This window comes from Desmodus rotundus, chromosome 4, assembly GCF_022682495.2.
Source record: "Desmodus rotundus isolate HL8 chromosome 4, HLdesRot8A.1, whole genome shotgun sequence".
Classification (NCBI taxonomy): Eukaryota; Metazoa; Chordata; class Mammalia; order Chiroptera; family Phyllostomidae; genus Desmodus; species Desmodus rotundus.
The window spans coordinates 112,547,872-112,575,685 of NC_071390.1; the positions used below are offsets into that span (position 1 = coordinate 112,547,872).

The 27,814-nt window shown below is 36.3% G+C and overlaps 1 protein-coding gene across 2 annotated transcripts in view; it reads right to left on the minus strand.

Moving 5' to 3' along the window:
* TAF3 (TATA-box binding protein associated factor 3) overlaps nucleotides 1-27,814 on the minus strand; it is a 166,768-nt gene that overhangs the window by 28,775 nt on the left and 110,179 nt on the right. For both annotated transcript variants that reach the window (XM_024580386.3, XM_053922045.1), the window contains exons 3-4: nucleotides 16,951-18,779; nucleotides 7,473-7,555 (exon numbers count right to left, since the gene is read on the minus strand). In XM_024580386.3, coding sequence (XP_024436154.1) covers nucleotides 7,473-7,555; nucleotides 16,951-18,779 — 1,912 coding nt within the window. The remainder of the gene's footprint in view (nucleotides 1-7,472; nucleotides 7,556-16,950; nucleotides 18,780-27,814) is intronic.

Sequence of the window (27,814 nt, forward strand, 5' to 3'; positions counted from 1 at the left end):
AGTTAACTGGGAAGACTAGTCTGAATCTTTGGGGAGAAATGTGAGCTAGAAATACAGATTTGGGAATTCTCATTGAATAATTTTAAATCTAAGGAATGAATGAAAAAAATTATGGAGAATGAACAGAGCAGTGGCCCAAGGGCAAGAATAGAAAGAAAAAGAAGTCCAATAAAGAAAAATGAAAGGAATAAGAAGAATCCGATGAGTGTAGTAGGAAGAAAAACAGGGAACAGAAAGTTTCAAAAAGGGGCTGGGGTACACAACATGTCCAACAGAGCAGAAAGGATGACCATGACCAGGATCTCAACGAGGAGCTTCAGGAAAGTTTCTAGGGCAGAAACCAGAAGGCAATGAGTTTAAGAATGAAAATTGGAAGAAAGTACAGATGAAAAATAAGTTTTGAGAAGTCAGAAGGAGAGGAGGAAGTTATATAACCTTTTTCTCCTCAAAGGGTGGGCAGGAAGGAGTGGTAAAGGTGAAAAGGTTAAGGATGGGAAAATACAAGGCCAAAGGAGGGAATGAGAAAAAAGAAGACACAGAGGAGACAATGAAGAAAAAGAACTTCCTGAGGGGAGGGGGCAGAAAAGGTGGGAGTGAAGGAAGGCACAAGAGCTGCTGATCCTGAAAACAAGGAGGGATTCTGTGCTTCTTGGAGCCTGGAAGACAAGCTGTGAGGACAGACACTTTTGGTACCCAAAAGAGTAAATCCAAACAGACAGGGGTCAGGCAGCCAGTCACTGAAGTTCATGGTGACATATCCTTTAACCATGTGCTGAGCCTTTGGTAGCCACGTTTTTAAAAGCAGCAATATTCTAAATCACAGAAGTCCTGCAGTGACAAAAATATCCATTTTATAAAGCTACAAAGGTGGTAGTGGGAATAAGGAAGAATAAATATTACACTGTGTCTCCAAAGTCTTGATATAAGTATTTTAACATTACTATAACCCCATAAAATGACAGGAAATAACAGAAGGCAGAGGATTTGCACTTTCCTTGTGGTTGTCGGTAATAATAAGAATGTCTAAGTGTTTTCAGTACGTACATATTCTTTTTAAACCCTAGAAGTGTGAATAGTTTGATCTTTAGGGGAAATTATGGTCAGATAATATCCAAAAGGTTACCATGACATAGCTAAATTATCTCTGCCTGTCACAGGTTAAAGAATATTTAAATGCTGAAAGTTCACGTCAGCCTTTTCTAGATAACAAATCTTAAGTACCTTCCTATATTCACTCAATTAGTGATCTTGGGCCTTGATAACACTGCAGAGAGAAACTTTCCAACTATCATTCAAATCATATCTAAAAAGGTGGTCATAAATATTTTAAAACCTAAGTGAACTAATAAGACCTAGACCCATTAAGGATAAGATCTTTTACAACAAATTAAATAAAACAATTTATTGAAGTCTGGACTCAAGATAAGCTAGATTTACTAGCTGACCTTTTATTCATTTAAAGAACAAAATTAGCTCTAATTGCATTAGAATGGAATCCAGTAAATTTTCCCAAGTCTTCTAATGTGGCATCCGTGCAAGAGCTGCTGTAATTGTTTACAAGTAAGATGGAAATGCTCTGATTATAATCTTTCCACTTGTTTTACTGTGTAGTAAAAGCATTTCCCAAAACCTAAAGCCAGTTTTTCTGACAGTATACTATTTTTTTTTCTCTCAAATACACTGCATCTTTTGTGTTAACGGGCGAACTACAATGTGCCAAGAGCAGAAAGTAAACTTGGAGATTTCATTATAACTTTAGGTCAGTAAAAATGAGATTTCTTGTCCATAAAAACCAGAAAAGGGCTGAAGAATGGGTAAGAAAACTTTTACTATCTGCTTCCTCTCATAACTTGAGATGGATGGGTTTGAGTCTGTTGAATTGTTGTTCAGCTGCTAGGAAATTTCATTTGTAATGTTGCCATCTTTTACTAGCATTTAAAATACCACAGATTTTAAATATAGTCATTCTTAAGATGATTTTGGTCATTTTTCTTGTTATTTAGCTTCTAACATTGACAAAATACCTATGAAGTGTTTCATTATCAGAGGTAAGTCAACCAGGGCGAAAAAAGCTATCAACACTTTTCAATATTTTTTCCTTGAATTGTTCCTTAACTTTACTTATAAAGGATCATTTTTTAAACCAACAAGTTTCTCTGCTCTGCTTGCTGGTATGCCTTAATAAAAATACAAAATCAGCCTTTTCATAAAATGAAATGAAATAAAACAAAACAAAACAAAACAAAAATCAGTTGTTTCTGCCTGCTTCTTGTCCCTTAATCTGGTGACAGAGTCCTCCTTTCCTTCTGGAACCTACCGTCTCTTCCTACCCCTACCACAGGGCTGATGAACCAGGCTGGCTAGCTGGAGTCTTTGATGGGGACTGAAAATAGATTCAGTGAAAGGGGTGGCGGTGACCAGGATATTGAACACTAAGAACCATATCAGCCTCAAGTGACTTGGACCATCTCTGCCACCACACAGAGGCAGGACAGAGAACAAGAAAGTGAGCAGAATCCTAATGACATTTTTTGAATCCTGGATACTGCCTCACCTCAAGTCAAATATACCCTTTATTCCTCTAAGCTAGTTTGATTTGGGTTTTTGTTACCTGCATCCGAGACTCTTGACTAATACAAAAAGAAAATAAAGAGTGTTTTAATTAGAGACAAGAAGACTCTTTATTTACACAGTTCTCTTCAACTTGGATTAGGGATTGGTGCAAGAAATAGTCAAATTAAAAAATGCCTTTATCTGCTGTAAAAGCTATCTGGTTCCATACAGAAGTAAAGTTTTAAATTTAGTGCTTTGGAAAGCCCTGTTGCTCCTGAGAAACTGAGGTACATTCCTTTTTCAAAATGTATTTCACCTTTTGCTCTTATTGCTAGGAAGCCATAATCGTATTTGATAAGAAATCATTTGCTTCTTTTTCCCCCTCTTGGTCTTAGTTTCCTATTTCTATTTTCTGGTAACTTTATTATAAGTTCTCTCTTTGAGTTATCCTAAACTTGTTCACACTAGAAATAAGTTATATATGAATAAACAACATTTGAAGTCTAGAGGGAAAATTCAGAGTGTGGGTTAAAAACCATTTGCTATTATTTCTCTAAAGAAATTATTCACTAAAATACCACTATATGTGTTTCATCCTGTTAAATGTCTTTTAGATAACTCTGGCTACATTTTAAAATATAAAATGCTTATTTTATTTAAAAATATTTTAAACAATTATCTTCAATTGCCCATGATTATTCTCTACTTCTAGTTGTACTGTCAAAAAGCGTCAACCCTAAAAGTTTGAATTGCAAAAAAGACAACAAATATGATTTTATGTTTTTAAAGATTAAACCTTTCTGTTTCTCAAGATTAATGGGCAAAGTTTTCATTCCCATTTTCATAATATATATATATATATACATAAACAATGTAGAAATCCCAACTATTAAAAAGCCTTTTCCCAGGCATAAGCTACACTCCATAAACTATAACAAAAAAACGAATTACTGACACGAAAAGGAAAGCATCATGTCTTTAGCACCTCTGCTAAGAGAGGTCTGATTAATAAATTTCCTAAATTGTAAGAAATCTGATAATAATACTCATGGCTGTGCTAACACCAAAAATAAAAATTTTAGCTGAAAGAAAACTGTAATTGCCAGCAATAAAGTAGCCACTGAAAAATATCTCAAAGTAATTTGTATATTTTGGAAAAAAGTTAAATTTGCAAAAGAGACTGTCTATTGTGACCTTTTAAGTCAAAAAAATAGAGAATTATCATTGATAATCATATTGTTCTCAAAAAGGGGTCATTAATGATTCTGTGTCACTTAATCAAATATACTATTAGATATTAACTGGAAAAATGACTGAGAATTATTGTATGTTTAGGGGGTCCCAATTAATCACCCTTTCTCTGGTGAGGTCACTGAATAAGAGCAGCAATGTCCTGGGAACAAAAGGACCAGCGCGCCAGTCTGACAGAGCAGGCAGAAGAGCCACTCTGCCTGAGGGAAAGGGGAGGAGTACAGGGAGAGATGGACAGAAGCTTCCTCCCAGCGCCAGCAGGAGGACAGTACTAAAGAGGCATTTGAGAAATAGGAGATGAGGAGTGCGGAATGCTCTGCCTGCCAGTATTCACCCCTCAATCTTTATATACCTTTACGTTTTTTCTTAATACTTTACCAATATCTAAACTTATCTTTTTAAATGAAAAGGTCCTTTAATAGAATTTTGAGCTTTATAAATATAGCCCCACATTTAACTTAGAAGAGAGCAGGTGTCATTCTGTCATGTCTTGACATCCCTATCTGAACTGTTCCTGCCCCTAAGATACCACATCACCTCACTTTGCTCTATTTTCTTCACAGAAATGAATGAGTGAATGCTGTAAAGTTAGCCCATTCTTCTTCCATTTGCTGAAAAGAACATAACTAACTAACTCAATAAAATGAGAAGATTGGGACAACAAATAACACAGCAAATCTGTTGCCACTCGCCCCACCATAGCAGTGGAGAGTACATTGACCATAGTGTCACCAAGTCCAACAGAGACTTCAGAGTTCTGACAACATAATCCCAGGCAGCTCTTCCTTAGCAAACTGAAACCTACTTGATTGTGAGACCAGGCTCGGATCTATCTTAGCAATTTCCTTCAATGTGTTGCTCCTTCCCATTCATACTACTCTACCAAACTTGAAAGGTGTTGAGATTGTTAATTTCAGGGTTAGTATTTTAGTTTCATCTTCAACACAGACTAAGAGGAACTCTGAATACCCATTACTGGGGGACATGTTAAAGGAATTTCAGGTCCTTGCAAAGTCATCTTCAATTTTAACACCATCACGAGGAGGTACTGGACTCACCACAGATCCTTTATATTACAGTTTCCAGGCACTTTAACTCAAGGCAAAAACAAGGTACCTCTGCCTTGCTTCAAGGAACAATAACAGAGAACACAGGAAATAATCTAACCTCAAAGTACTTTCCTTGATCAAGGGCAGAAGATGTAACTTATTTAAGAAGATTTAGAAACTAAGTATTGTCTTACAGATCTTTCAATGAGAGGTATAATTTGAACCCTGTAAAGCTTTTTCTTTTTCCTATAATTTCAAAAGCCTCTATTCCTTGCCTGTTTTTCAGCAATAAACAACTCCCTCTCCCAGACTATTCAAACCCCCCTTTTTGAATCTCAGACTGCTCATTAATTTAACTTCATTACACTTCCAAGTGGATACAAACTGAAGAAGTATAGGCACATTTACATGAATCTGCTGCCTCCTTTCCATTATTACTGCCATGGAATAAGCCATGTGTCCTCATGCCACAACAGTAAGAGATTACTTTGAATTTCATATAATTTTCACGTGTCATAAAATATTATTCTTTAAATTTTTTTCAACTATTCTTAGCTTGTGAGCCATACAAAAACAGGCAGTGAAATGAATTTGGCTCATGTCAGTTTACTGATCCATGACTGAGGAAAGAAAACAAAACTCTAAGTTATATAACATCCTATTACTATGTGAATTGGGCCGCTTTTCCCTCTGACTTAATTTAATTTAAAATACATTTCACTTAATTTATTCTTTTGCTTATTATTAAGTATTTCCTTGAGTCTGACTTTGGTCAAATGATTATTATTCATATAATATAGGGGTTATGTACCTATATATCTGAAAGTTCATGTGTTATATAATGTTATACTTTCATGGACAATTTGTCTAGAATGTCTGGGTATTATAATTTCCCTAACACAGGAAATAAGATCAGTTTCTCACATCTTCCAATATCTTAGGCGCATGGGTGATTCATTGAGAAGAGAGAAAGTCAATCAGATGCGTAAGATTAGATTAGACAAATATTATCAATGCTTTTTTTACAAACCTTTCTCTAAAAGGAATGCACAAGCCAAACTTTTGTGTGGAAGTAAAACTTAAGTAATGGTGAGTTACTGAAAATAGTACACATAAATAGGAAGTAGCAGATGAGATATAATGAGAACATCTTCCCCTGAGAGAAATGAGCCCAAATACAGAATTTCTAAGCAGACAGTATGAGCAAGTTACTTTGGTTGGGTCTCCTTGCCAATTAGCCTCTTGTCCTCTACTGGTTGAGGACTAAGAATAAATTTACTTAAATTTCTGTAGGTAAGAGCAAGGACAGCAGTTATAACGGCATCTGGTTAAAAAGAACTAAATCTATAGTATTTTTCTTACACTGTCTAAGCTTGTCAGCAATAGTACCACCCACTATCTACTGACACCACCTAAAGAGGACTGTGGAAATTATGCAGACAATTTAGGTAAGAAAAGAAGGAACTCTCTGGATTCTGGATTTCCTTGTTATAATCTTCAGAAGAGTATGCACTCTCCTAGAAGACCATGTTTTGCTTCTATGGTGCCATGCATCATCATGATACTGAACTTTTTTTTAATGTGTTCCATTGTGGAATTAACAAAAGCAGCAGCATAAAATAAACGGGAACTTTAAGATGGAATAAACCCCTGAGAACATACTGCATATTTTCTATGGTCAATTCTACCTACCAGTAAATTCATGGGTCCTACTTTTTATGGCTAAACACTAAATGGAAAGTAAATACCTTGTAAGCCCAGATTCTATACAATATTTGATTGCTCGTAATGTACACAAATTCATTTTTAGGCTTACTGGTAAAAATAAGGTTGTAAATTTGTACAATTATCTTGTGAAATTCATTTAAATGATATATAGTATGATTTTAGAATAAAAACAATGATTTCAACACGATTTACCAAAAAAAATCAATGTTTTACCATCAGATTATCATGTAAGAGCACCGTCAGCCTTAATTCATACCCCCCAAAATGAATAAAAGAAACAGCCAACCAATTTACTTTAAAGAAGGGTGGGTTGATATGATTCTGTGAAAATTCAGACAAACAGCATACACGGGGTTTATATCTCCAGTTCTCTCTTTAAAAAAAAAGCAGAGAAGACTTCAGTTGTCACTATCATATTGCTCACCAGGCTTCTGGCAGTATCTTTGTTTTACAGGTATAGAAGAAAGCCCTGTGCCATCTGAGCAAGCAGAGAATCCCGTTCTTTGATATGGAGACAGAGGATACATACTTGAGAAGGTGTAACAGTACACCCTCCTGGGTGAACTCTGGCAGTTAGTCTGTTCTATACATGGTTACTTATTTTTTCAGATAACAAGAACCTTAAAAACTAGGCAGAAACAATGCCATGTGCTAGTCTTTAAAAAAAGAGGAAAAGAACAAGGACAAAAAAGGATCCTAAATGTTAAATAAAGCAATATGCATTTACTCTGAGGAAGCAGTAACAATTTAAAAATGAAGAATTCTCAAAATAAAGTTGGACCCTACATGTTCATACTTGGAAAAGGTTTATAGAGTTCTAAATCCATTAGGGAAGAGTAGAAAAGGTTCAGTTGAAATTATTTCACTCTAATTCAAAACACTTATACTTACATCTTGTCTTGGCCAGCACCAACTCGGAGAGTCAATCTGGGGATGACTGGACTTGGGGCTGGAACGACTGGCTCCACTTTTATCTGTTGAAGTTAAGACACTAAATGTTAAATATACACATGTACCCATACGTATTTTTCCACAAAAGTAACTCCTTACCTCTTCTCCCACTTCCTCATCTCCACAAAGTTGACAAGCAGGTGTAAGCCTCAAATGTGGCCAACATGCTAGATGCAAAGATATCTGGGATATTCAATGTTTTAGTTTTTCAACAACTGAAGGTTACCTGGCATCATGAGAAATTCTACAAACTTCAATCACTTTTCACTTTGTGTAAATGTGGCAGTTAACTCTGTATTTTCTTCGTTTTAGTTAATTTCTTGCATTTTACTTAGAATCTTTTTAAACAAAAATTGTTATCCAAACCATTTGGGGGAGCATTTTAAGTAGTTGCCAGACCTACCATGCGTAGAAAAAAATGCAATGATATTTCCACTATAAGATAAAAGGTATATACACAGACCTTCAGAAACATTAAATTCATCTTAAGTTGGCATCATCATACAGGAAAACTGAAACACCAAGTATAACTTACAGCATTAAACTTCAGTTTTTGGATTTTTGGTGAAGGCAACTGCTGAAGTTAAACATCTCACAAATATTAGAAATATTCTCATTAATAGTCAGACAAGTAGTATACAAGTTAAGTATGATATTAAAGGATTCTTCACAATTTTTGATTTGAAGGCCCTATGATGTAATATTTTGAAAGAACCAACTTCACAAAAGCTTTGCAGTTCCAAATTGTTACCTCTATCAGTCATTCAATAAAGGTTTTATTGCCTTTTTTTTTGTTGGACAGTTCTTCGGATGAAACTGCCCTAGGCACTGCCAGGAGTTTCAAATCCCTGGCCTCGGGTTCTACTATGTACACACTGCTCGTCACTGTGCAACCAGTTGCAAAGAGCTGATTACCTATTTCAAGCTCAAGAATTCAATCATAACGAAATAATTTGGTGGTTCTACAGGAGAATGACTATAATAATGTAATCAATAGACTATACCATATAACTAATATATTGCACATAAACCCATCCCTTTCTAAAGTTCAATTTTAATCCACTGTTACATCAAGAACTATGACTTTCATTACTAGGCAGGGGAACTCCTTCAATTTCCTACCAACTTCTCTGTATCCACAACTACACTACAGCCCCTCTCCTTCTGTCTTCCAAAGAACCTTCCTCCAGCAATTAGCGTACTTATTTATAGCATTTTCAATTTCTCAGTTTCATTCATTATTTTTATTTAGCTTTTCAATGTGCTTAACTTTTTTTAAAAAAATAAATTGCCTTCTCATTAGTCTCTAGCTAACAACTTCTCACATTTTAGTTTCCAATTCACTGACTCCTCAGCCCATTCCAATCTACTTTCAGCACCAACAATACCATTAAAACCACTCTTTCTAGACGCTAATTATTTCCTAATGTCCTAGTATGGTTTTCCATCGTACATCTTATCAGTCTTCTCCCTTCTCTTGTAAAAGTCCTCTACTTATGCCTGACTTTACTTGGTCCTTTCCTCTTGTCATTCCACAGTTTTTTCAGTGATCTCAATCATATCCATGGTTTTAATCATAGGTTTTAAATATGCCATGTCTTCAAACTCTTCCCCCCTTTAGAATAGCAGTGATGAACCTAAGACCAAAATATAATGTTGCCTACTGAACATTTTCAACTAAGTATCACATGAGTATTTCATCTCATCACATCTTAACTTTAACTTATCAACTTCCTCACAAAAACCTGCTCCTCTTAATGGTCTCAGTTTGGGCAGATGGCTCCTTCATTTATACAGTTCTTTGGACAGTCTGTCTAGTGGTTTTCCTCAGGGCCCTAAGGGATCATGGGTCACTGGATTGGGGGCAGAGCAAGATCCAAGTGTATCCAGCTAGGGTTTATATTCACTTTCTCTCTCTTTTTTTCCTACAAAATGTTCCATGTCCTACCAATCAGAAAACCAATGGTCCAGTATACTTTGTAAACTATTAAGGCTTCTGTATTTTTCTCACCTTCCTGTGTGATCTCTGGGAGAAGAAACAAATATATTCAAAGTAAACATTTATAAACCACTTACTACTTGCTAGGCATTGTGGTTATTTTTCAGACATTCTCATTTAGGTTTTTAAACAAAGAAACGGGGTACATATTTTGGTTTCCATCTTATAGGGAAATGGATCATTTATGCAGTAATTTCCTTTGTCTTTTCCATTCTAGTATCACACAAATAGCAAAACAAGGATTGAATGGGGATTTTTATGATTCAAAGAATGAAAAATTATATAAAGTTCTTAGATTTCTTCAACTCTAAAAAAAACTTAGGGTCACATACTCATAAGTGATGAGGTATTGAGAGTACTATTTCTCATTCCTTCAGCCCACAACAGTATCATACATAACATTTTCTTAAGCTTTTCATTTTTAAAAAGCTGTTTGCTGCCCCACCCTCAAAATTTTTTCTTTACTGTATTTCAAATTGTACTTTGGTTCATATCTATTACCATACTACACAATAATTATAACTCACACTTGTATAGCACTTCACAAAGTGCATCCTATGCACGTGATCCAATTTAATCTTCACAACTCTAAAAGGCAGGTGTGGAAAGCATTATTATCTCCACACACTGAGGGCTCAAAATGACTAAGTGATTTGCCAGAGCTATAAAGCTGGTAACCAAATGATCTAAACCTAGGTTTCCTGACACCAAATTCATCCCTTGCTCTACCATACAGCTCCTTGATTCTGCCATACACTGAGTCCTTTTTTCTAATTCTCATGTCTTGCATTGAGCTGTTCATATTCTGTCAACGTCTTTTTTGATGAATGACATATACTTGTGAGATGACTAGGGTTTGTTGAAAAATATATGTATGTTCTTATTATAGAAGGCTAACTAGTTTTATATGGAAATTGAGATTAATTTTGACCTTACTTCCACTCAACTAAACTACATGGATTTTTGATGTTGTCTTAAATGGCTTGGCAGGGCAAAAGAATCTAGATATGGTCAATTTATAACCTACTATAAAAATGTTAAATGATACCATATAAAAAAATTAGCAAACACAAATCAAGATATATTTTATAAGTCAAATTAAAAATGGTATAAATGTGCCCTGAAGATGAGAGATATTTAGGAAACCTGTACCTCATCTCATAGTTTTACCATACTGAGAATGACCACTACATCATTCAAACAGACACCTTTGAAAGTGAAAGTGGACACTATTATCTAGTTAACAGGTATAAACTGGACTGTCCCAGGCAAACCAGAGCGTCTGCTCATCCTACTTAAAAATATTTGCATACCTTAATTTCATTCTTAAAGAAGCTAAATCAGACAACTTAAAATTCAAGTAAATGTTGAAAAAGATTAATAAAGATGCTAATAATATATAGGAAGTATAATTTCTAAAGAAAAATTTCTTACCAGAATTTTTATTATAACTTTATCTAAACACCTACCAGAATAAAGAAATGTTTTCTACAATCATAATATCTTATGTGTCCTTCCCAGAAATCAACAAACTAAGTGACAATTACTTCAGTTACTTAAACAATAAGACTAATGCCATCTTGAAATGGAACAAAGCCAAAATCTGGGAACAGCATGAACTTCTAAGGGTTAAAATAAAAGAACAGCACTTTAGAGCGATACTGAGAATTGGGGCGCAGAAGAGCATTTACAGTGGATTACTAAGCTTCCCAATTCACCAAAGAGGCAAAGTCCAGTAATATAAGACCCCTTTGTAGCTAACTAAAAATACATTGTCAGTGGATTTGTCCAGTTTTATGTATAAGCAATACTTCTTTCACCTGAACTAATACTAGTAGTCATATAAGCCCCTTATTGCCATGTGCTGCATTTTTTTTTTTGCTAATCTTCAAGGATTTAGCTTCTTTGCCACATACCTCAGGGCACCAACTGATAAAGCCCTAACTCTCCATTTTTCCAGGACACCAGCAGTGCGGCCTTGCAAAAAATGAAAATCGCTCAAGAGATTTAAAGGGGAAATTTATTTTTAAAATCCTTACTTGAAGCAAAGAGGTGGATTTTTAAAAAGCTTATCTATAAAGAATCAGTTTAAATTTAAATTCTATCTTGGAACTCTTTCATGCATTCCAGCTTTAAGGTTTATCTTCTGACAGGGACTTTCTGGAAAGGTAATGGGCAGCTTTGTCAATATAATCTGGCCAAGTTTTTATTTTCTATTTTTTTAATGTTAAACTTCTTTCATTATAAAAAACCCTATACACGTGTGCTAGGTAGGGTGGCAGCAAGTGTAGCCAGACCTAGTTCAGATTCCCATCTATGCCACTATGTCAGAAAAATACACAGAAATAGTAATGAAGAAAGCCACATTTAATAAGTTAACATTTTGGATGCTGAACTATGATGCTGGTAACCATTTTCTTGTCTTTCTTAGCAATTACCATCTTCACATTATTTTCATTTGGAAACATAGTCTAACTAAACACTGATACACTGTTTAAAATACTAGGCAGTCAGGAGATCTACAGTTGTGGTCAATTGTAACAACTGGAATCCAGCAAGGACAAATGAAACGGAACTCAGGCTTCCTTGGGTACTCAGAGTTCATTCACATGAAGATGGCCTTTGGTAAATTTCTATAAATTCAAACACAGCCATTTAAACATTAGTTACTGGTTTCCTCTTGGCACAGACAGTTGTAAGAAACAGGAAGAGAATATTTCCCCCTTTTTACTGGGTTATTTTATTTACCAAGGCCTTTCATTTCACTACTTAATTATAAGAGCTGATGAGAAAAGACTGGAAAGAGATGTTACATCAAATAGAAGGGAAAATAGTGACAACCTTTTGTTAAAGGCACAAAACAGTAAAAATATTTTACCATTCTCTAAAGAACAAACTAAGTTCAATAAAGGTTATTTAGGGATAAATGCTATGGGATTTGGGGATAGAGTAAAGAAATAGTCAACATTTTAATTGATTACTGAAGTCATTAAAGCTTCAAAGACCTCTACTGTCCTTTAAAATATGTCAAACAGAAGGTCTCTAAGTTCTCTTCAGAGACTGAAGTTTTCTAAAACCATAATGTCAGCATACTCGAGAGTATGACACGATGCTTATCCCTCACACCAGCTTCCGTTAGAGATGCCTGGCCTGAGAAAGCCATTTTGGATACTAAAGAACAAGGGCTTAGTTTGGACATACCTGGGTCAAGCCACAGTTCTCCCACTCATGAGCTGCACCAAGTTACTCAACCTTCCTGTTTTTCTCAACTATAAAACAGAAGCAACAGCACCAAACACTCAGAACTCTTGGGAGAATTAATTTCTGGCCAGGTCTGGCAAGTACCAAGTGGACACACTCAGTAAGTGGCAGCTGCTAGATACCATAATAGCTAATGTTAGCTCAAATAATTCATTAATCGACAGGATAAAAATTTGGGAATCCTTTATAGAACTAATGAGCTCTCCAACATAAGCAAATCCAATCACTTGTGGGTTGATTATCAATATTACTGGTTAGTTGTAAGAAAATTCTAAATTGTCATAGTCATCTACTCATCTTAAATGACACAAATTAGTCAGTCTTTTTTTTATGAGAAGGCAGAGAAGGCAGCCTTTTAAGCCAAAATATTCTTAGAGAAGGTATGAAACTACTGTGTTTAAGCAAAAGTGAACCCTACTTTATGATGATGCTGTTGTTTCCCAGTACTGCAGAGGAGGCAGGAGGCAGAGGGAAGGCAGCAGAGCATCAACCAGAGATGTAAGGAGAGACTGCTGAATATCTAACACATGGCAGATCCAAGTTAGTGGGATTGCCGAAGCCTATGCTCTCTGTGAGTCGGCAGCACTGGGCCTATTTATCTACAGATTGTGACACCATCATTCTGGGGGCGAAAACTCTAGCACTACTTCTTAGGTCATACTCAAATAAGAGCATAAAAACATTTCCAAGTTTGGCATATACATTTTGGCTTATCTTTTATATAAAGTTATACATACAAGGGTTCAATTCCACTAACATACATAATGAGACATTTTATTTTTTCAGTGATCCTCCTTCCAAAAAAACCCTTAAAATACTAAGAGTAATAAATTAAGTCATGCAATGCATACATTGACACAAATAGAAACAAAAATTTTAAACTGCTCTGAAATGTGTTGTTGGGTTTATCGCTTTCAATGCAGTTATGGGTATGTTTGTGACTGTTCCACATAATTGCTCTTTATAGGTTTTCCATAAGAAGTTAGTTTGAGTCTATTGTAAAAAGGTGAAAGACCAGACTCCTATTGACTGATGCATATTATGGCCCATAAGGAGAATGAAAAGATTGTGCACAGATCGCCGTACTTTGTATTATTACCACTATTAGAAAAAAATGATTTTTCTTTCTGATGGTGCATCACTGAGCCAGATGCTTTGCAAACATCATTTCTCTTAATCCATTTTAATTCAATTAGATGAGTATAGTGGTTAAGGGCATCAATTCTAGCATCTGATGGCCTGGGTTGAAATTGTGGCTCCTGTTAAACCGTTTACTATATGTGTGATCTTGGGTAGGTTTATTAATTTCTCTACTAAGCCTTTGTTTCTCATCTTAAAGTGGTAATAATTACAGTAACTACTTTACAGAGTTGTGATAAGGAATTAAACTTACACATAGTGGTTAGTATATAGTAATTACTCATAATGTTTACTATCACTCTTTTGCTGTTTGTAAAGAAGTGTGATTATCATATTCCTACTTTAAAGGTGAAGTGCCTAAGGATTAAAGAAACTAAAAAACTTGTCCTGGATCTTCTCTCAGGTCTGCTGGATTTCAAAGCCCATGGCTCCTTCTACCTACCGTGCAGCCCGCCACTTGATTAATATCTTTATTGTTCTTATATTGAAACATGTGGGTGTGGATGGTAAAAACTGTATAGGCAGGTAAAATAACTATACAAAAGATTATTTTCTTTCATTAAAACAACACCCTTGCTTGCTGCTCTGGATCAATGTCTGTGAGAGTTGCTACTGTGAGTTGGTCGTGATGAGATGAGATTGTCGGTCCTCATTCTTCTCATGGAAGACATTTCCTCAGGGCAGCTTAGGCAGCCTTCATTTTGTTCCACCCTACCCTAGTTTTCTTTCTTCTGTGGATATGTAAGATATTTCTTAGACCACATGTAGCCCAATTCAAGTCTACTTTCATTAACTCATATGGCTTGAGGGGGATTAAATGAGGTTGAAAAAGAAGTCAATGTTTAAGTTAGTATCTCAATTTCTACTCGTCAATGGCATTTCCATGGGTTTCACTAGCTTTTATCCTTTCCTATCTGCATAAAGAGCTAACGTTTAAAAGCATGCCCAGGAAGCAGAAATAATTTTTAAACACTGTAACCATAGCTGACTCACCCCTATCATATGTAAGTTAGCTAGTACAGTCCAGTGAAGTAGAAAACTCTGTATTTCTACCCTTTAGGGATTGATTCAGAATGGAATAATAATACTCTCCACCACCATCACCATCACCTCCCATTTACTGAGCATTACTTATGTGTCAGATGGAGTACTAACCACACCTCAGATGTTATCTCATTTAATCCTCACAAAAGTAACTTGCCCAATTTCACACTAAAAAAGTCAAGACTTGAATTCAAGTTTAACTCCAGAGACGACACTGTTCATTATTTTTAAACACCTTGTAAGACAGCTGACTTTGTGATTTATCTTTTGTCACTCATCTGATCCATAACCCATCAAAACTGATACAAGGACTTGTAGGCCTCTGTTGGGTGAAATCTCTGCACCCCGTGACTGAGCCTTTGCCTCCAACCAAGGTAGTCTGAGGGACTTTCTTTTCCCCAAGTCAGGCAGATGCTGAAAAAAGGCATGGACTGCTGTTACAAATCCAATCTGATGGGCTTTACTCAAATTCATAATGGCAGTTGAAACAATGCCATTGACTTTCCAAGGTTAAGATGGTGATAAACGCAACAGTATCCTATTTGATTTGCTGAGGGCTCAGCTGCCAAATTACTAGGTACATGGTGGATAAGGGGCTAATTGTAGCCAGGCAAGATCTCTAGTAGTAAATGTTCTGAAATGTGAGGTATACGTATACGCGTGTATATGACCTGGTTCTTGCTGGTTGTGTGACTTTGACTTGGACAAGTCACTCAGGCTCAGCTTCTCATTGATAAATGTTAATAACATACCTGCTGGACCTACGTCACAGGTATGTTAGGAGAACAGAGGTATGTGCACCTGTCAGATACTACATAAAGATAACATAATGACAAAATAATTTTTTAAGTGGACATAAAAGTTGAATTTCTGTGTCTTGTTAACTTGACAATGTTCAATTATTAATATCAGAATTTCCATTCTACTACTTTACATTTTAGAATAGCCAAGAGCTATTTATTAGAGAAAGTAAAGTTACACAGAAAAATGTGAGAGTTGCCATCACTTCTTGTCAGCTAAACTAATTCCTCTAAGTAATTTTGAAATAAAAAACACTGTAAAAGTGTTGGTAATAGATCTGCTATAGGTCAGATGTATCATAGTTCATTATGTGGAAAAAATTATGTGGAAAAAAATAATACTGTGTATTATTTTGTAGTCAGCCTCAGGGAGGTTTGCTGCTAGAGGGCAGGAAGAGGACCTTTGAGGATCTGCGTGTATGGCACAATGAACAGTCAGACGCTTATGAACAACGTTAAACTGTAATCTAAAGAACCGGGGACTGAAGAGCAAAGCCATTAGAGCAGAGGTCATGTCCTGAACCCAAAGGTGGAGGTGCTAGTTTCTACAAACCTACAGGGTATATATCAGTTTCTTTGGCTGTATTCTATGGAAGCCTGGTTTACTTACATTGAAAAATATTTGGAATTATATTTTGCCCATCATCCGGGCTGGTAGGTCAGCCTAGGTACTAAGAAACATGTTCTAATCTTATTAAATGGCTCATTAAAAAAATCAGTGAGTAGGGAAGGACTCCTTGAGCCTTGCTATCCTCTTAAAATAGTGGCGTAGTTTTGCATGCTTTTAGAAAAATGAATGTTGTCTTTTTTTGGTATTTAATGTTTGGGTACAAAATCGTATGTAGTAGATAATAATTACAAAAATATTATTCACAGCATAAGGTTACAGATTAAAAATAATGCCAGAGATTAGTACAGTTAATAGAATTTATAGTTTGTAATTAGAGTCCTCTTAGGCTATGAATTTTTAACACTTTCTGGTACATAGAGGGCTTGATTACAAGTTTATGGGTTTTAGAATTAGAATTAAATTTTGTAACCCTATTACAAACATATTTCCAGTGAAGTTATGGGTAATTTGCATACAAAATACAGATATAATGGCTGGCTTTGTTTACCTGTATTTTTCAATAGCACTTTGTTCAGACAGTGCCGAAAATGAGAAACTGCTTACTTTTTCATGCTTGTGTTTCTCCTTTTCTTTTTCTCTCTTCTCTCTCTCTCTCTTCTCTTTCTCCCTTTCCTTTTCTTTCTTCTCCTTTTCCTTCTCTTTCTCTTTCTTTTTCTTCTTCTCCTTTTTGTCCTTTTTCCTTTCTTTCTCCTTAGGTTTCTCTTTCTCTTCAAACAGTTTTTCAGGAAGCATGGGTGACAAAGAGGGCAGCATGGTCGGGATCCTCACGGCCGCAGCAGGGCTGAACAGGGGCAGAGCGATGTCCTTGGGCGGCAGCATCAGGGGACCTGGTGCCACTTTCACCTTCTCCTCCCGACCCTTATCTTTCACTTTGTCTTTGTCTCGCTTATCTTTATCTTTTTTGCCTTTTTCTCTATCTTTCTTCTTATCTTTATGCTTCTCTTTCTCCTTTCTAACAAGTCCATCTTTCAATCTCACTTTGGAATCAACCTCTTCAAATTCTTTCATTTTAAACTTATAGGGATCTGACTCTTCATCTTTCAGGAATTCCTTCCATGGGTACTTGGTTTCCTTGCTGGCCTCCTTTTCTCTTTCCTTCTCTTTAACTTTATCCTTCTCTTTACTCTTGTCCTTGCTTTTGTCTCTTTCCCGCTCCCTATCTCTCTGCTTCTCTTTCTTTTTCATTTTGGTCTTCAGTTCCTTTTTCAACTTCTTTTTGACATCCACTGAGGAAGGCAGTTTGGTTTTCTCCTCATACAGCTTGTGCAGAGGTTCGGGTGTGGGGGGAGAGACTGAGGGAGAGGAGAGGTAAGGAAAGCTGGGGGGCACACTGGAAGCAGTTCCCATTTTTGCTTTCCGTACAACCTCATCGATGGAGGCATCCATTGTCCAGGAATTATCAGAACTTGATGTTCCACCTGAAAGAGGCAGAGGAGTGGATCCTGACTTAGTGAAATTGTTCAAGGAAGTGGAAGCTTTTGGAGTCGTACATTCTGAACCTGAAATTCGCTTAGGGCTGGTAAAAATGTCTCCTTCTGATTCTGATCCAGAAGAAAACTCAAAAGGGTCTGGCTCTCGCTCGGCACAAGCCCGCGCAATCACAGCATCAATAGAGTCATCAATCGTTTTGTCCATCACAACAGGCTTTCTGGGCAGGTTCTCATTGTTCAGCTTCCCAGGCTCAGGCGGCGTTTGTATTTGTTTTACCTGAAGGGTCTCTTTACTAATTTTTTCACTTAATGTAGCTGAAAGAGTCCTATTTGGTGTTTCAGGTCTGACAGGTACTTGGGGAATGTGGGTTATAACCTTGGGACTCTTGGGGCTTTTGGGGCTCTTAGAACGTCCAGGGGATTTCTTTTCTTTGGATATAGTTTTTGGTGACCGAATAGGACTTCCGACCATTGCTGGTGACTGAGTCGTTTTAGGTGATTTAGTCTTCTGTCCTGGAGAACTAGTTTTAGTCTTTGTTTTAGGTGTAAAAGACTTTGTTTCTAGGGGTTTTGCAGCTGGCATTTGTGATTTTGCAACTGGCGCTAACATTGGTGGCTCTGGTGACGGAGGTGCGAGGTCTGTACTGTCCTGTACATGGACTGGAGAAAGCATTGGTGGAATCTTTTGGGTATTGATTGAGCTGAGTGGTTCTCGAGCTTCCAATAATACTACATCCAGGGTATCTCCTTTAGTGCTTATTAGTCGTGGTCGCTTAATGGCAGGCATTTCTTCAGCTTCAGGACTATCTAACGGTCTCTTACTCAGGAAATTCTCATCATTAATAATTTCCTCCTCCTCCAGTTCATCGTCTTCTTCCAAGGGAACTTGCATGGCTTCTGCTGATGTCCCCCCATCAGTGGGCACCTGCTCTTCTTCTTCTTCTAGTAAAGGAAGAGAAAAGAAATGTTATTGGAATATTAAAAAACATCCTAACAAATAAAAGTAATGATTTCTAGGAAAGAAAAAACAGACATAATTTCTAGAGAAAAAAGAGAAAATGTTGATAGTGTTTAGAGAATAAAGTGATGAAATTTTCAAGGATCTCCCAAATTTGCATGCCTTCATTCTTTGAAGAGTGGCAATCAGTGAAAGCAGATACAAACGGTTGTTTTCTTCTCAAATGGTTTGGTTCTACTTTCAGAATCTAGAGTTTGCTAAGTATTTCTTGATTGTCACCTGCTCCCTTTTAAATGCCATCTTTTTCTTTTCCTCTTCTACTTGTGCACATGCACACACACACAAACACAATACACACACACTTCTAAGATTCAAGGCATTGGTTATTATAGGACTACTATCCTCAGAAATGACAAGAAGGCATACAGTTCTGATGCCTTTGTAACAAATTTTAATTTTTAGATTTTCAAAATGCAAACCTCCAACCTGGACACAATTCATATACTACGTGTCTTCTATTTTACTTGCTCGATGTCAGCCACTTCGAGAGGCAGTGTGGTGCAGTGGAATACATACTGGCTGTGGTATTAGACAGACGGTGTTTCAGCTGGTGGTCTCTTACTGCAGAGCAACAGGCCTGAGGCATCTCTTAACCTCTTTGAGCCTTTTTCCTGACCTTTCAAAAGGGGATAATGTTACTTGCCTTACTTACTTGACTGATTTGCAGTAAGATTGGATCATTTCTTTCTACACCTATTAACTAAGCATATACCATGCAGAATGCACAATGATAAAGGGTGAAAGAGCTACTGGAATAAATTAGAAATAAATCATGACCCAAGAGAGCTTGTAGTTGAGCAGAGGACACAGAGTATGTATATAGCACATAGGAAAGGAGGAGTACCATAACACAGATAAAGTGCTATAGTAGTTCAAAGGAGAGATGACAGCAATGTCAAAGATTTTTACTAATTATGTAGCATTTTCGATTTTTGGGAGTTGGGAATGATGAAGTACAGGAACAGATGACAGAGATAGAGGTGTAACATAGGAAGTGTAGGAAACAGGGAATAATTTGTTTGGAAAGTTTGGTATAAGCTTGGGAATAACGGAAAGTAAGCTTACTAAAGTTGTACCTAGATTCTAGAAGTTTTGAATTACAGAAAAACAAACATAATCTTTATTTTACTGGTAGTTTGGACTTAGTGAAGATTTTTAGGCAAGGGAGAAAAACTAGGGTATAAGTTAGCAAAATTATTGTGGCAAGAACATATATGATGGAGGGGAGGTAACATACTAATGGAGAGGTGACAAGTTAGGGATTATTGGAATGATGTAGGTTAAGTGACAAGAAGAGTCTGAAATAAAATAGTGGTAATGAATAGGAAGCCATAGAGGGAGGCCATATTTTGAAGATGGAATGAATAGAATCTGATAAATGACTACCTATAAGAGTGGAGAAATAATTCAAATGCAACTTCAAGGTTTGAGCCCTGGTGAGTGAGAAATACAGTCCTTAACAGAAACAGAAAATAGAGAAGGACGATGATTATAACTAGTTCAACATGTATACACAGCATTTGATGAATAGTTAGTGAATCTAACTGAGAGCTGAAAATATCCTATGGTTCAGAAAACAGGATTGTTTATGTGTGTGTGTATGAGAGAGAGACCTTTGCTTAGATCAACTAAATCACAATAGTGGATAGTATGAGCAAGGGAGAGAGAAGAAGTAGTCAGGTCCAGATACTCTGAGGAATATCTATTTATAAAGACAAGGGGAAGAAGAACTAAGAAAATACCAGGGGGATCGGGAGATGTCAAAGGATCAAGGGTAAGAGTTTTCAAAAGGAGGACTAGTGAGCAAAGTCAGATGCTTAAGGGGCCAATGAGAATGAAGGCTCAGCAGAAGGTACACCACAAGAGCACTAAGAGGTGACCAGGAAATAAATGACTTAATGTATTGAATATGAAAGTGTATGTGAAAATACTTTGTGAGCTATAAGAATCAAGACATATTTAAGATACAATTATTGCTACTGTTACTTGCAAATGATATTATCATCTGTCCCATTACCCAAGTCAGAAACACCTTTTCAGGCTACTTTCCCCTATTTGTCCACATCTGACTGTGAACACAATTTTGTACTATATTTCCTCCTTGTTTGGCAGTATTTTTTAATTTTTTAAATTACAAGATACTTTGACCGACTGCATTTCCTTTAATGTGCTGTCTTCACTTCTACTATTAGTTCAAATCCCTAGCACCTCTTTTCTGTACTACTGCAAGAGCCTACTGACTGGACTCTTTGCCTTCAGTCCCACCTGCCTCAGAATCATCTTTCACATTGTCTTACCATGGCCTTCTGAAAACACAAATCTGAGTACAGGATTCCCGATATTCAAACACTTCACTGGTCCCTGCAGTACTAGCTGGCAAAAGGTTGGAGCCGGAGGGTTTCGTGGAACCCCTCTGAAGTTACTACACAGTAGAGACTGGGTCCCTAATCTCTGTTTAATGGAATAGTTACTCCTCAGGTTATCTATTTGACATGCTGAGCTTCCAAAAAAGCTTTTGTTGTGAAGCTAGAACATGTTGAAAGCTACTGTTCTAAAACTCTCATTTCCCCAGCATGACCTAAAGATGCTCCATCATCCAGCTCAGTAATTAGCCTCCCCTTTCATTCTATCTATTCCAGCCATGTGAACTGGTTTGCAGTCTCCCCTCTGTGACTCTGCATGGGCAACTACTTCCCATTGCCTGGAATTCTCTGCCCTCTTACACTTTGGTGACTATCTCTTCTTGAGCTTCCAATCAAATGTTCCTTCTTCTGTGACAATTTTTCTTAGCAACTAGAAATGCCCCTCCCACTTTGGCTGTTATGCAAGTAACAAAGAAAGCCTAGAATATTTACTATCTGGTTCTTTATGGAAAGTTTGCTAGACCCACCCTACTTAGATAATTTGAACACTTCCTTCAGTCCCTATCCTTACCAGAAAAACAAGATAAACTTCAAATCTACTCAAATGCTAAAGGGTAATAAACACATTAAAAAATTAGGGCATTCCCCAAGTGAATGAAAAATTTTAGAATACTTATTAAGTGTTTTATTTCTAAATTCCAAAAAATGTCCTCCTACCCCACTTACCCAGAGGTTTATAAATCCTGCTGATGCCAAGGCAGAAGGATACCATTAAAATATGTTAAATTACACCTTGTTCTCACTCTAGAAGTTAATCTGGATCAAGATCAGCTCTGAGTGTGTGAGGCCCCAAAGCAGGCCTTGGCAAGTGCCCTGGGAGAGCAGAGGGAAACCGCTCTAATACAAGCAGTCCCTAGAATGGGAACTGCTGGAACCACTAGCAAGACAGTGCCAGGTCTTCCAGATGGAAGGTCTGTTTTATAGGTAGGGCAACTTGAAATTTTGAGTTTTCTACACAGTGTGCAATTCTTTCAAATTGGAACTGGCAAGATGACCAGAAGATACAGGCATTTGAACTGAAGGAAGTATGCGGGGTGGGCTAGGAAAAGCTATACCGCTTTCCTGCAAAGACTTCAGAAAACAGATTGGTTCACTTGTTGTTTGGAGTTAATGTACCTCAGAAAAACGAATGGTGGTTGTTCTCATTTAAGTGAAAAATAATAAACATAAAGGTTGATTCAAAGTGGGTCTCCACAAGCTAGGATGGGTTATTCTGTTTTTGTTATTTTTATTGTTTTCATTTTTTGTTTACTTTAAGTCCCTGCTGCAAACCTGGATGCATCTAGAAGCTTTACATGGTTTAGAAGAATAGAAATGAATTATTGAACTGAACTATCGCAAGTGCTGATTTTAGGAATCCTTAAAAATACAAATGTTTCTTATTTTGATTAGTTTAATTTACAGTTACTTTTTATGTTTAAGGATTTCATAAGAAAGCTTCAATTGTAGCATCAAAATTCATCAAAATGAAAGAAGAATTTTGCTCCAAGAGAAAGCCTTAAACTTTAATAAGAACAGGGGAAGTGTGGAGATACTTACATCAATTTTCGGAATTAGAAATTATCTGACACATACCAGAGAGTATAAGCAAAGTTTATGAAAGGCATAAAGCATAATAATGAATGAATACCTGAGATACTGCTACCTAACTTGGTAAACAGAACATTGCAACACCCTTGGTTCCTCTCTGATTCATTTTTTGCCCTCTCCACCATGAGGTAACTACTGTCTTGATTTGAATATTCATCCTTCCCTTGGTTTCTTTACAGTTATAACACATTTGTATCTAATTTGCTTCTTTCTGAACTTTTTATAAGTGGCATCATACTATAATGTTCTTTAGCTTTTTTCACCCAACATATGTTTCTACGATCTACCCATGTTGACGAAGCAGGTATCTGTAGTTCATTCATTTTCACTGTTGTAAAATTGTAGTATGCTTATCCATCCATTTTCTTGGTATGAAAGTTTTCTTCTTGAATGAATATATTTTAATTTTTAAAATACTACAAAACTCGCCCTGGCTGGTGTGGCTCAGTGGATTGAGTGCCAGCCTGTGAACCAAAGGGTCACCGGTTTGATTCCCAGTCAAGGCACATGCCTGGGTTGCGGGCCAGGTCCCCGATGGGGGTGGCACACGAGAGGCAACCACACAATAATGTTTCCCTCTCTTTCTCCCTCCTTTCCCCTCTCTCTAAAAATAAATAAGTAAAATACTACAAATGAATACAACTGATCTAGCTTATGTGTGTTGAAAAACAGACTTGGTGATTATACAAATGAGTTTCTGGCTTTTCATTTTGTGAATAATTTTAATTCTATGTTCTAAGAGTTTAGAATAAGATAAATATGTGATGGCTATTGAATGGTTTGTCCTTTATGGTCTCCCAAACCCCAACCTGAAGGTTAGGTTCAGTTTGGTAACAGGCAATAAGATATTCTTTGCATGTATGTGTATTATAATAAGCACCATTTACCAATAATCTATAAAATATCTTTAAAGTGTTTTAACATTTTTCTGTACTCATCCATAGAGTTTTACTATAAAATAGCATATTACTTGGTTAACATGTTTAATATTATAAGATACTATAAGATTATAAGATTAATACTATAAGATTATAAGATTACATAAAGTTACAAAAATAGTAAGAAAATGAGTCACAAACTCTTTCTAATTTAACACAAATATAGACATAAGAATAAAACCTGCTATCCAAAGTCAAAAGTGTGACATTCTGACATGAGTATTTTAAAGATGTTTATTTCCATAGAACTAACTCATTTTCTACTATTGCAATACTTGGAAGCTGGAGGAAAGAACTCTTCTGAATATATGTGATAAAAAATATTGGGGAAAAAACAATTTCAAGGAAAACTACTAGTTTAGAGATTAGGTTTCTCAACTTCTTAGTGCTTTACTTCCTTGATTCAGAAGATGAGGACATTAGCATCATTCATCTTGAAAGTACAGTGAAAATTAATTGTTAATTAGAGTTCAATAAGTATTCAAATTATTAAATAATGCTGGTCAATGATAGAAATATACATTGTAAAATAAAGTTAACCTTGCAATCCTTTTTGAGAAAATTAAACCAAACCAAACGAAACCAAACGAAACCAAACTCTTCACTCTAATCTCTCTTGAACCATGTAACAAAAGCAAGTCCAGAGTTAGCATCTGCAGGTCAAGTGGCTATCACCTCAGCTGGCTGCCCTAGTAATTCTCCCCTGCGGTGAAAGCAGCTGGAGCTGCAGAGAGACTTTTTAGGATAACAGATATTCTAGTAAGGGAAGCTACTTCTGGATAAGTGTTAACGCTAATGCTGCAAAAGGTACAGTAAGGAATTATTTACAAAACTAGTATTCCCTTTTCTGCTTCTGTTAAAATTTGGGCAAAGTCAACAGTTATAAGACTTTTGGTTTATCCTTTGTGTGAGAATTCATTTAAAGTGATGACATTTGCTCCAAATGATTATTAGCACTGTCATTCACCAAAGAATACCACAAATTATAATTACTTCTAGGAGAAAAAAAAGACAAACAAAAAACAAACAAACAAAACCTATGAAGAACCTAACAGTGTAGGAACCCCTATTATAAAACAAAATGTTACCCTCCTGCTGCCTAGTAGAGGTTCATGTCCACTATCGACAACCTATTTGTCATATAAATTCACTAAAACATGAATGCAATAATTTAATCAAAGGAAAAAAAAGGCTACATTAATTAAAAAGTAACTTCACTCTGCCAAATGTTTTGCATATCTGGTATGCTTTCTCATTTGTCTTAAAAGGGATACGATATGAAATAACAGAAATGTTTACCACCACAGATATTTCATTGGTAGCAGAATACCTTATCATAATATATGAAAAAGGGGGAAATACAGAAGACCTTTAAACAAGCAATGATTCCAAGTCTACATTTGACTGTAAAATTATTTGTTAACTTTTTAATTTGATGTAATTTCAAACATATAAAAAACAGGTGTAAGAATACTACAAGAAGTCATGAATAGCCTGTATCCAGATCCACCACATTAACATTTGCCTTCAGTGTGTGACTGCAGAACAACTGTCAAAATTCTTTTTTAATTACATATAAGGAATAAAATAGGTCCATATTAATGCACATCTTTTACTTTTTTTTATTTTTAAAAATACTTAATTAATTTTTTAGAGAGAGGGGAAGGTAGGGAGAAAGAGAGGGAGAGAAGCATTAGTGTGTGGTTGCCTCTTACGTGCCCCCCACTGGGGAGCTGGCCTGCAACCCAGGCATGTGCCCTGACTGGGAATCGAACTGGCAACCCTTTGGTTTGCAGGCCGGCGCTCAATCCACTGAGCCACACCAGCCAGGTTAATGCACATCTTTTAAGAATTTCATAGATGTTGATGAAAAAGAGGAGACATTACAAAGTCCATTCTAATTTTCTTTCATTAATGACACAAATAAATAATCCAAACAGCTATATTCCTCAGAGTAATGAGAAAAACATGCTTCTTTACCAAACTTCTAGAACAAAAACAAAACAAGGCAATAAGGTCTGAACACACCAAAAGGATTTTTTAGGGGTTAATTCTAAGTTACTATAAATACTAACTTAGAACAAAATATCTTTTTAATTAGAATAGTACATGCCTTTAAAGAAACACTATAATCTAAAATGCTCATGGACATTAGGGAAAAAAGGGAAATTGCTTGCATATGGCATGAAAGCTCTTTATCTCATTAACTATATAGATGTATACAACTTTAAAAATTCAGTAGTATGATCTTAAACTAAGCAGAAAACACACTTGTGTTTTTAAACCTTAAATATTGGGACAATAAAATGCTATCTGGATATATTTAATTCAAAATTAAGTGTATGTAAAATAAGATTTCTTCTGATTCTTTTTAGAAATACACATGCAGAAATTAATTTCTAGCAAATGATGACACAAACTTTCTGATTTTCCTTTTAGTTTATGGATCCCATTTTTTTATTAACAAGTATGAAAGAATTCATTTAAAATATTTTTTTTCCCAAATCACCATTCTAACTTGTCTGGATATTAGATATAGTTACTGTAACCAGTTCTTTGAAGTGACTCAATACTACTGATGCTCACTCACTCATTACTCATCTATCCATCCACTGAGTATCTTCTGAATACCACTGTGGCAAGCACTATGTTAGATCCTAGGAAAATAAAGGCGAGTAAGACACGATTTACTATCCTTAAGAATCAACTACATTTTGTGGCTATCAGTTTAAGTGTTGTGCCAGGATAGTTACAAAGTACATATGTAAGCACACCCAGGGGTAAGACAGAAATCATGATGCTGACTACAAAGGGAAGTGGACTGAAACTGCATTTAAGATCTATTACCAGTGTCATGATGCAACCTAGCATAGCCCTAAATTTACTCACCCAGACTTAAGTTTTATCGTCAGCAAAATATAAATATTGAGATCTGACCTCTTACTTCTAAGAGGGGAAGATCTTCATTATTAGGGCCATCTCTACACGTAGTTGACCATGCACGTGGGCTGACCTAAAGGGCATGGCAGAGGTTTTTCTGCCCCTAAGTGACTCACTGACCACGTGCAACAATGCTTGACATTTTGACCATTTGACTTATATCTTGGAAGAAGGCAGTTATCTTTAAAAGTCTGCCACCAGGATGGAGATGTAGGTAGACACGCTTTGCTTCCTCACACAACCAAAAGAAGGACAACAACAAATTCAAAAACAAAAAACTACCAGATCTGCCACAAAGTCCAACTATATGGAAGTCTGACAACCGAGGAGTTAAAGGAGAAACATTCATCCAGACTGGTGTGCCGAGACAAAGAAATATGGCCCAAATGAAAGAATAGATCAAAATTCCAGAAAAAAAACTAAGCAACAAGGAGGTAGCCAACCTAGCAGATGCAGAGTTCAAAACACTGTTAATCAGGATGCTCACAGAAATGAATGAGTATGGATGCAAAATAGAGGAAAAAGTGAAGGCTATGCAAAGTGAAATAAAAGAAAATACACAGGGAACCAACAGTGAAGGCAAGGAAACTAGGACTCAAATCAACAACTTGAAACAGAAGGAATAAATAAACGTTCAACCAGAACAGAATGAAGAAACAAAAATTCAAAGAAATGAGAGGCTTAAGAACCTCTGGGACAACTTTAAATGTCCCAATATCCAAATCAAAGGGATGCCAGAAGGAAGAGAAAGAGCAAGGAATTGAAAACTTATTTTAAAAAATAATGAAGGAAAACGTCCCCAATCTGGTGAAGTAACTAGACATGCAAGTTCGGGAAGCTGAGAGAGTCCTAAAGAAGTTGGACTCAAGGAGGAACCACCAAGACACATCATAATTAAATTACCCAAGATTAAAGATAAGGAGAGAATCTTAAAAGCATCAAGAGTTCCCATAAGACTATCAGCTGATATTTCAAAAAATACCTTACAGGCAAGAAGGGGTTGGAAAGAAGTTTTCAAAGTCATGAAAGGCAAGGACCTACATCCAAGATTGCTCTACCCAGCAAAGC